This window comes from Lolium rigidum, unplaced genomic scaffold (assembly GCF_022539505.1).
Source record: "Lolium rigidum isolate FL_2022 unplaced genomic scaffold, APGP_CSIRO_Lrig_0.1 contig_62135_1, whole genome shotgun sequence".
Classification (NCBI taxonomy): domain Eukaryota; kingdom Viridiplantae; phylum Streptophyta; class Magnoliopsida; order Poales; family Poaceae; genus Lolium; species Lolium rigidum.
The window spans coordinates 33,452-44,300 of NW_025901151.1; the positions used below are offsets into that span (position 1 = coordinate 33,452).

Below are 10,849 nucleotides of genomic sequence, written 5' to 3' on the forward strand. Positions count from 1 at the left end.
CTTTGCAACCACATCATCTCCTCCCTGTAGAGAAGCTCATTCATGCTATCAGTCACTCGACGTATCTCTTCCCTGTCAGCATTCATACTCATAAGTTCCTCCAGTCTAGATCGTGATTTTTCTAGTTGGGCTTTCACACTGCCAAATTTCTTCTTGCTCCACATTTGGAGGTGTTGCATGACCTTTCCAAGGCCTGCACGAACTTGGCCCAAATTTGATTTAGGCCCAGCTTCAACCCATGCATTTGAAATGTGGTCGGGTAGGCTGGCTTCCCGCTCCCACATGACCTTATATTGTCTTCTATTTGGTCTCCGCAATGGCTCCTCTTCCTTCTCACAGTATAGAATAATCGGACTATGGTCAGAACAAGGAGACACCTTGTGTACTACCCTGGCCTCCGCGAACATGTTCCTCCACTGATTATCCGCGACGGCTCTGTATTTATTTCGTATTTATTTAATATACTATTTTTTCTCTGCTCTTAATTTCAATATAATTTCATTTAAGTTCACTAATCTATATATTTTTTGCTACACTGCACATGTTTTCGGCAGTAGGATATCTCATACAAGCTAGTGCAAGAAAACTCTTGCAAGCGGCCCTGGGCGTTGCTCTATAAAAAAACGGTGCCACGGAGGTGTAAGCAGAGTGGCCTTCTAAGTTTTGATTTGAACTTTCCATCAGGCGTCCTCCATGTACGTGCCTCCTGATCATGTAAGCGCCCAAGACTCGAGAGGACCTCAGCTGCAGCCGCGAGGAAGAAGCCCACCGAGGCGAGAGATGTGGCCATGGAGCATCATGAGTCTGCACAATAGTTGCTCCCTCTCGATCGCCTCCAAACCTGGTTCCTGCCTCCTCCCGCCGGCGGCGATGTTCCTCTGAAAGGGAGGCCGGCGGCGGTGGGGTGGACATTTTCGAACGCATGGACACTCGCATGGTAGCGTTAAATGGCCTTCTAATTTGGGAGATTGCTTCTAGTCTAAGGCATGCACCTGTTGATCAGGACGAGCGTGGTTCCTCCGTCTTCAGAACAGGCTCGTTTGGATGGCTGGAAAGCTGGCGCTCCAAGTCTTGCTTGAGATCATCGTGGTAGAAACCGCCCAGCCACACTTCCTTGAGCCAAATTAGATTCTCTAGGAGAGAAATCTGCAAAGACGAGCCACTGGAGCACTGGATCTTTAGCACCTTGACCCAATCACGTCGCTTCCCAAAACTAAGCTCTAATCTCGAGGTGCACTCAATCTCGAGGACCCGGAACATGTTCAGATACCCATTTTCAATGCTTAGTGAATTATCTAACTCATGTTCTTCTATATCCCGTTGTGTTAATATGCTCAACCCAAAATTGACCTTTCTTATATTCTGAAGCTGAAGAAGCCAGACTGGGGATATTTGGACATGACCGTACGCCTTAAGGCTCTTGAGGGTCTTGGGTGGTTCAGAGATGTCACCGAAACGAGCGAAGAGACCACCCTTATCCTCATCAACTCGCACTGACAGGGACTCCAGATGGGCATAACCTGAGATGGCCGAACAAAAGTCCGGCCAGTGTTCTCGGTAAATGCCGGACACCCCGAGCTTGCGCAATTGGGTAAGGTTCTTAAGCTCCTTGAGGGCGGCCTTCCCAGCTGCAACATTGACAACACCAAGAGTATGCAAGGCCGTCAGGCTTCCAATCCCTACAGGAACCTTAACACTTCCACTATCATGTCGGGGTTTCTGGAACTTGGACAACCAACTGGATACCAAAGTCTGTGGCCTGCTCCATGATGATGTTGTTGATGTTCGGACCCCATCTGATACTGCTTCTTGGACTCTGGCTGTGTCCTCAGCTGGTGTTGATATCTGGTCCACATCTGCTGTTTGTGAAGTTGCAACTGTGTCATCACCTTCATCCTTTGTCAAGATGGTGCCGGCACGAATGTATTGTAGTTTCTGTAGCTTTGAGATACCCAGCGGCAGCTTGATTACCGAGGTGCCTCTGACGTCCAGAGTCTGCAACTGCCTCAGGCCACACAATGATTCTGGTAGAAGGCTGATCTTCTTGTGTCCTCGCAGGGAGAGGAACTTAAGGCGAGGCAGTAGCTTCCCAATATGCTCAAGATCATCATATGCCACATCGGTTGCTTCCTCCAGATCCAGCACCCGAACCAACCTCATCTTTTCAGAGATGAGGAAGGGTTTCCAATCACCAAACACCGTCAGCGACCTTAGCCGTGAGACATCTATTCCCCTGAATACAACCTCATCTCTGTCCCAGCTGCTCCTTATGGTGAGATGCTGTCCTGCATGCTGCGAATTGAGGCTACAATGCCCATCCAGTGCAAAGACAAGGTTATCTTCCATTTGCCGTGAGATGATGTATTCATGGAAGAAAGCATTAACTTGGCACAAGACACTGGACCCTTTTTCTTCATATGATCTTGAAAACAATTTTGTCTCTAGATGCTGGATTATGCTCAAGTCGACAAGCTCCGAGAACAACCTTTCCCCATTCTCCTCGGCTACTTTATCGGATGTGTCCCGAGAGTAACCTTCTGCGATCCACCGCCGCAGCAAACGCCTCCGCCTGATGTTGTGCTTTGCAGGGAAAACAGACATATAAAAGATACATGGCTTGAGTGAATCGGATAAAGCATCGAAGTAATACTGCATCCAAGCAAATAAGCCCCTTAAACTGTGGAATTTTGGGTCCTTCTCCAGTGTTCCCATAAAGTCACCATTTATATCATTCAACAATTTTTTTGCTTCTCTAGACATGCCCTCAGATTGGCCTCCTGAAGGAGTTATTTCTTTGGCGAAGAGTTTGCGAATAGCATCTATAACTTTGAGAATCCCTCCACACTTGGCTACGATATGCTCTGAACCCGTAGGAGTCAATTCCTTGCAGTCCTGAGCCATCTAAAATCCAGAACAACAGTTAATGTTGGGAACAATGATCACTTAAGTACAATTGTTACACTTACAGTTATCTTCATTACATCACCAAAATTTTATCCAAGAAATGCAACATGATTTGGATTGAGCAAACGGATTAAGCGAGCTTCTGGTGGAAACGGATAATAGAACGGAACATAAGGGAGACGAAGCATGTACGTGCCATGAGAGGTCCTTTTCTGGTCGTGGAGAAACCAGAACCGGTATCCCTGAAACCAAACGCATAGCAAAGGCAAGGCTGGACATACTAGCAAGCAAAGCTGAACTGGGCTAGGTTAGCTAGTATATCCCAGCCGAGCGAGCAAACCAAACTCCTTGCATGGCCCCTATTTAGATCTAGTCGAGTAAAATAAAATAATATAGGTCCACATTAGGAAACAAGTAAATCAGTATACTTTGATTCAAACATTAAGCTCGAACTTTAATTTTTGCCACTGGGCCTATAGATGACGGTGGTTGAGATCTATGCACAAGATTTTTTTTAGTTTTTTAATATAGGATATTGTTTTTGATGAAAAGAAAAACTCCAGATTAACCACACAAATAGTACCATTACACTGCCGACAAGACTTTAATAGATGGTCAAGTTTCATCTAAAGCCTGACAATGTTTTTATCTCTCCACCGACAGGACCCTTTACTGACGGTGACCACATAGTGGCGGTCACTGATGAATCCACCTTTCACTCAAGGGCCAGGAACCCAGTACTGAAGACCCCCCAAAACTTATAAAATTCATAAATAATTCATATGAAATAAGATTGCAAGTTCTTCATTTTGAATGCTTAACAAAATGGAAATAATAATATCATATGGTTCAGCAACAAAATAAATAAATTCCACTACTTGCTACTCTTGTACTGTTTGCACTAATTAACTTCTCAAAAAATAACTTTTAAAGAATAACTGCAGTTCTAGCAGCAGGTCATTAGCCTTTCAAAGCAAAAGATGAATGACTAGCTAGTTCTTTTTCTTTCCCTTATTTAAATTGCATATACATTTTTTGAAACAAAAAGTGTATATACTAGCATGCATAAAACATATGAAATTAGCTTGCTGGTTGGGATGAAGTATAGCAGGCCAATGCATGGTCAGGAGGAAACACACCTTGTTGAAGAGATTAAGGGCCGAGTGCGAGTTAAGACCTTTGACGTTGACTACTTGTGCTTCCTTGTGTACACAATGCATGGTGACTTTTTTCTCATTTGTAACGACGATGATACGTGATTCCGTACTATCTGGTAAGAAGGCGGCTTTTATCAAGTCCCAGTCATCTGTGGACCGTAGGCCATCCATGACGACGAGGCATTTGTGTTCATGCAGAATCCTACGACAAACTTGAATTGGGTCTTGGCCTTGCACAATGCCAACAGCGGCAGCTTCCTTAGCTTGGATATCATCCGAATGGAAATCCAATAGTAAGCGGCGAGAGAAATCCGTCAAGTTGAACGGATGGGGCACATCTACCCAGCTGTACATTGTAAATCCATGACGACCATAGAGGTCGGTAGTTTGGCCGTCGGCCGTCTGGACTGATTGCCGCAAACCAAGCATTGCGTGGCAGAAGACGCTTCTGACGAGAGTTGATTTGCCAACACCAGCAATTCCCCACACGGAGATCACAGCGTCGCACGTGCCCAGAAGTTTTCCAAGGTCAAAAGCCGATTTCGCCTGATGCTCAACAAGTCTATATGTGTTGGTCCAGTCACGCGCCTCTTCGCTTCTATTGGAGAGTACACGGATAGTACTGCCCTGCATGTCAGAAACAGGCATAATTGTGTTTATTTTCCTTTCTTTAATGACTGGCATGAGTTTTTTTTGAAAAATTTCACATTAAATAAGTTTACCAAAACTAAAATTATAGACGGGAGAGGGGATAAGCTACTCAAGAGCCCCTGGCCGGCAGAGGCTCGCCATGGCGCCCAGCCTCACCACGTATCTAGAGATGCCTTTCTCAGCTGGTCGTGCGGCCGGCGGGTCACGAGGATGAACCGGTACAATGGCGTTCCCACTTTTTTTTTCGAGGTTCACGGCGGGGGGGGGGGGATCCCCACCGCTTGTTATATTCCACGAAAGTAGCCTGGTAGGCCCATGTTCTTACAACAGATGTGGGGAGATACACGGGGATACATGGGAGAAGAAGACAATAAAAATACATAAAAAAGCAAACTAGAAAAAGAAACACAAAGGGGAGGGGGAGGTTAGCAACCGAACCCCCAGGGGGGTCAGCTCCACAAAGGACAGTCATTGCGACTTGGCATGGCGAGCGAAGGACGGCGACAAAGACTTGCAGAACCGAGACCAAGCACAGTCGAAGGGCGTCGGAGAAGTGAGTGGAGAGCATCTTGGGCTCATGCTCCAAACCATTGTGGAGTTGTTTATGTCCACTGAAAAATAGAATCAGCATGCCAGTGGGGAAACTGCTCATTGAGAGAGGGGATTGTGACTCGGGTTCTTTTCGCCAGGGACGTTTTCTCCATGGTCAACTATCGATGTGGATGGAGCCTGTCTCGTAGCATGTGCGATGGGAAACATGGTCAGGGGCCCGTCGAGCATCGCATTGCTGATTTCATCACTAGTAGTGGAACCGAGCGAACTTCAAGATATGCAGACTACCCCGTAAATAACTGTTGGCGGCATGTTCGGCAGGGCACCACTTCGATCTAAGGACTTGCCTAAGGAATTTCCGTCTTGACAGAACCTGGGAGGTGGCAAAACCCCCTTGATGGCTCCTTCTGGTGCCTGAATGTGACGCTTCCAAGAACCAATGTTGCCATGGGTGGGGTAGTGCATTGTCTCTGCGCCCATCCTGATCCAACCCGGGAGCAGGCAGGAGGAACAAGAAGCGGTGTCATTGCCAGCAATATGCTTATTGACATAATATATCCCTTAGCGGTCCAGTCCGTCAGCTCGAGGAGGAAATGCTACATCTGGCTATTGATGGAGAAGGCGCAGCCAAGGCTATGAATGACATTCTCAGCCATCGCAAGGGGAAAGCTGTATTGACTGTTGGAAAGGACAAGGATCCTGGCTGGATGATGTTGTTCGCTTATGAGGTCATGATGCAAATGCTGGTGAAGTGCTTTTGCTGCGGGAGAAGCTGGTGTATTGTCAGTAGGTTTAGGTTCAGCTTAGTTGTTTCTGGGCATGCCCGAGGGTTCAAGAAAGGGTTGTAATCGACTTTCTTCAGGACTTATCATGCTGAGCTACGAGGGCGGAAAGTCTATACTACACCGCTCTGTGCGGCACTAGTAGGTCGCGCCACCTAAAGCGGTGGCTTCATAGGCCAGCCCGTTTAGGCGGGGGTTTCTTTTTAAATTCTTCTATTTCTTTTTTCTTTCCTATTTTGATAGTAAAAAATGTTCGTGGCATGAAAAAAAATGGTCACATTTTCAAAAAGGTTGTTCATAGTCAAGAAAAATGTTCACGATATTTTAAATAATTGTTCATGTGGTTAAAAAAAAGTTCACATGGTTAAATAAAGTGCTTTTATGGAATTAAAATATGTTCATTTGTTTCTTAAAAATGTTCATGGATTTGAATTTTTTCTACACCACTGAACCACCTTTGTATTAATAAATGTAACTTGATAAAAATTAAAAGATATTTCAAAAATTAGAAGCACTTCCCTCACAAAAATTAAAAGTACTCCCCTGTGAGGGAAGTACTCCACTTTATTTAACAAGCCCCCCTGTGAGGGAAGAACCATCTACGAGGGCTTACCGAATTGGGCTAAAAAATGCTTGTTTTCTAATACAAGAATCACCATTCAGTTGGGAGAACGCAGTCATCTTTGTGACGTAGAAAAAAATTCTATATGTTACATTTCTTAAAACTGTGTTGTGTTACTTCTGTCCTTCTTACGTGTTCTTTCTAACGGAAGGCTGACATCATCTTATTGCATATGCTCTAACAACACCAAACACGTTGTGTCTTTTCTAAAGTATAAATGTACGCATACGTTAAGAAAAGTAATTAGTAAACAGACTCTAGAAAGAGAGTACTCGTAGAAGATAATGTCATGAATAAACATGCATATATACCTTTATCAACGGGTGAAAACGCACCGTTTCCCCTTCTAGATCTTGGGCGTTGAAAGCATGCTGTTCCTCAGATACAACATACTTGGCCACATTTTCATTATTTGTGATGACAATGATCCATCCTTTCGTAGGTTCGGATAAGAAGGCATCTCTTATCGAGTCCCAGTCATCCCTGGACCCCAGACCATCAACAACAACCAAGCATTTGTATTTCCGTAGAAACTCACAGCACCCTTGAATTGGGTCTTGGCCTTCCATAATACCAACTGCTGCAGATCTCTTGGACTGTAGATCATCTGAATGAAAATCTAAAAGCAAGCGCCGGGAGAAGTTAATCAAATTGAATGGATGCTGCACATAGACCCAGCTAAACATTCTGAATTTCCTTCCTTGAAGTCTGTGAGTTCTCTGGTCATCTTCATCCTCCCGTTCCAATGATTCTTCAGACGAAAGAATTTCAGCATAGTATTTGTTTCTGACAATATCCGATTTCCGCGGACAGGAAGTCCCCCACACAGAGGTGACGTGATTTTCTAAAAGAAAATGATTAAATACACGTTTAGTTTCCTTCTTGAACCAGTCACGTGCCTCTTCCCTTCTGACAGAGAAAAAGCGCCCCCTGCGAGAAACCTCCTTGTCTTCAGTTTCATAGTACTGACAACCCTGCAAGTAAAGACACATGATCGTTATGCATCGTTCCTTGTATGATCTATAGAAAGGTTCTAGTTTGGGGTGAGTAAATATGCATACCTTTATCAAGGCACGAAGCACCGGGTCTGTTTCTAGATCTTTGATACTGATAGCTCTATCTTCATTATCTACACAATGTCCGGCCACCCTTTCTTCATTCGTAATGGCGAGGATACAACCTTTAATTGGCTTGGATAAGAAGGCATCCTTTATCACGTCCCATTCATTTGTGGACTGCAGACCATTGATCACGACGAGGCAGTCATTCTCACGCAAGAATTTACAACACTCTTCAGTTAAGCCTGGGTCTCTCATCATACCAACGGCTGCAATTTCGTCGACTTGGAGGTCTTGCGAACGAAAATTCAAAAGTAAGCGCCGGGAGAAGACCTCCAGATTGAAGGGAACGGGTACATCAACCCAGCTATGCCGTTCAAATTCCACTCCCTCAAATTGCTTGGACTTGTACATTATGCTGGTGTACACTTTATGGACGATAGTTGATTTGATATCACCATTACTCCCCCACACGGAAGTCAGACCGCGACATCTGATTTGCCAAATAAGTTCACGTGTTCCACTACCACGCCCAGACTGCAAGTATGAAACGTAATTATGAAATTGGATTCCAGCTAGCTGTGCATTCAAGATACATATCTGAAGGACATTTGTCTATGTAAAAAGAAAAGGCACATGCACACAAAAGAAGAAGAAACATTTTTCGATAAAGGGAATATATTAATATTAGGAGATACCAAATACACCCAACCTCTGCAACAACGCATTACCCTAATGGCATTACGGATTCACACAGCCAAAAAAGAGAAAAAGAAACTAAGAAATAAAAGTCTCGCTACAGTATTCTAGCCCGAGCAACAACACAATACAACCACCACCAAGACAACACTTGAAATTCAGGCTCTTCAAAAGCGACGCCTCCAAAAACGGAACAGTGCACAAGTACTCCCCCACACGGCAGAAGGGTCCCAACTAGGTAAAGTCATCATGGATACCTTTAATTGCTCTGTGGATTCGCTCACACAGTATGTGATCAGTGATGGTGGTCTAATTTATACTATGATGCACACTCTAGTATATATATGTGCCCGGATGAAACAAACAATATAAAAATGTGTGTCATATTTTGATGTAGAATATGTCAATAGATTGTGAAATGCATGTTTTATGAGTCACGATTTTCATGATATTATTTAATTTCATTCACAATTGTCAAAAGGCATTTTATTCGTTTAACTTTTTGTTCAGTTCAATCAATTGCCATGATAAAAAAAATTGAAATTTCATATATCCACTCTAGGTAATGGCTCAGTTCATATTTTTTTCATGATATTAAAAGATAAATTATGCATTTACATAGTTAATGTATCAGACTAGTTATTACTATCTATTTAGGGCGGTATTGGCCTATGGAAGTCAAGCCCACTAATATTATGTGGAAATTTAAAGAGCAAGCACTATATATTTGTAACAATTAGTGCTTCAGACCACATTGCTATTAAGTAGTTATCCTCCATTTTGAGAAGAAAAAGAAAGCTATTAAGATCTATACTTTTCCAGAAAGATTTTCTTATGGTTAGGATTATATAACTATTGACATACGTAGTGTTCAAAGACAAATTTATAATTTTTTTTTTTAATTTGGGACATTTAAATTAAACCTTACATATAGATCAACGTCGTAAGGAACAGTATGGAGAGTACGAAATAAAAAACATGTACTTATGTGAATAATTTTCATTGTAGTATATCTAATGTTGTCTCCGACTTACCTTCTTGGAGAAGGCACAAAGTGATTGATCATCAGAGAACCGCGTGAGCTCTGATACTTGATATGGCTTCCCTGTGCAGAGAAGTGCAATCTGTAACTGATTTGTTGAGACGATTACACGGCTGCCGTTGTTACTGTCCGGTAGGTACGATTTGATAACATCCCATTCTACCACAGTGGATACCTGTTCAAGGATGACCAAGTACCTCAGCCCACTCATCAATTGCCGCATGAGTTTAGCCTTGAGTTGAGCATCTTCCATATCCAATGCCGATTTCATCCTTGCTAGGAATTCTGCACCTAAGTTATATTCGCCAGACCTCGCACAAACCTGAGTCAGCATGCTCTTGATAAACTCATCAGGTTGAAAAGGAGTCATCAACTTGACCCAGGCACGGGTATTGAATCTTTCGCAGATTTCTGGGTCATTATATGCCTTCATGAGAATGGACGCCACCCCAAGATCAGCTGTTCCTGCGCTTCCCCAAACCGAGATCACCTGAAGATCACTGTCTCGACTCTTGATTAACTTCTCAAGGTCGTCCATGCGGTTGCTGCGACACTTCCCCATGTCCTCCCACACCTCTCTTAGGATGTAGAATGCTGATCGGCATGTATTTGCCCGATCTGGCTGCTCAGCCAGTGACATGGGTTTGGTGGAGTTGGAGCCAGAATCCACGATGAGGTTGTAGCGCACGTTCCTCTGGCATACATCCTCGACCCTGGCCTTGATATCCTTTATATCGTCGACCGCTTTGTCCAGGGGCAGTGGTGGCGCGTCGCAGGACACCACCATGAGCCCGAAGCGCCGCAGCCACCCCAAGGACGTCTTCTTGTCCAGGTGGACAACAAACTCGACGCAGTCCTCAACGTCAAAGGCGAGGTCACGGATCTGCCTCGCCCAGGTCCTCACCACTTCATTTTGGGCACCCTTCACATTGGCGACTTTGAGAAAGGATTGCATCATTTCGAACTCACCGGTGATGAACACCAGGTCGTTCTGCACCCTCACCCTCAGCTTCTTCTCCTCCTCTATCGCCAACTTCACCCTGCTCACTGTCCCCTCCATCGCCATCTTGGTCAGCCCAAGCGCGAAGTCCGCCATTGTTTGAGCTCCCAGAAGCTCTCTACACTACAGGAGGTATGGTGTTTGATGCGTTGTCGTGAGGTTGAGGCAAGTGATAAGATGCTACCGGTGCTTAATTGAGACTCGGCATCAGCCCGGGGACAGGTTTATTATAACAGGGAGGGAGAGCATCCGTGCGGTTGGTGCCGATGGTGACTTAAGGTCGCTGGACCAATAATACAGGTAGACGAATTCAAGTTGGTTCCCTGTCAAACAAAACAAAAAAAAATCAAGTTGGTCCCACGTAGTACTGTACTAGTAGTGA

General features: G+C 44.4%; 1 protein-coding gene across 2 annotated transcripts; it reads right to left on the reverse strand.

Annotated features, from left to right (window-relative positions):
• Positions 1 to 481: 481 nt before the first annotated feature.
• On the reverse strand, positions 482 to 10,660 carry LOC124681946. 2 transcript variants are annotated; one of them, XM_047216717.1, is made up of 5 exons: positions 9,460 to 10,660; positions 7,730 to 8,263; positions 6,980 to 7,642; positions 4,044 to 4,688; positions 482 to 2,901 (listed from the first exon to the last, which is right to left on the reverse strand). In XM_047216717.1, exons 1-5 carry the CDS (start codon positions 10,561 to 10,563, stop codon positions 1,000 to 1,002), a joined length of 4,848 nt encoding a protein of 1,615 aa, XP_047072673.1. In that variant the 5' UTR covers positions 10,564 to 10,660; the 3' UTR covers positions 482 to 999. The 2 variants fall into 2 exon arrangements, with proteins under 2 accessions (XP_047072673.1, XP_047072674.1); XM_047216718.1 differs by lacking the exon at positions 4,044 to 4,688.
• Between the last annotated feature and the right edge of the window lie 189 nt (positions 10,661 to 10,849).

Bases quoted from the DNA above. Each gene is read 5' to 3' on its own strand.
- LOC124681946 (XM_047216717.1), bottom strand. From the start codon at position 10,563: ATGGCGGACTTCGCGCTTGGGCTGACCAAGATGGCGATGGAGGGGACA. The intron at 8,264-9,459 runs GTAAGTCGGAGA...TCATACTTGCAG, and splicing joins TTTGTGCCTTCTCCAAGAAG to TCTGGGCGTGGTAGTGGAAC. The intron at 2,902-4,043 runs GTGTGTTTCCTC...TCTGGATTTTAG, and splicing joins CCCTTAATCTCTTCAACAAG to ATGGCTCAGGACTGCAAGGA.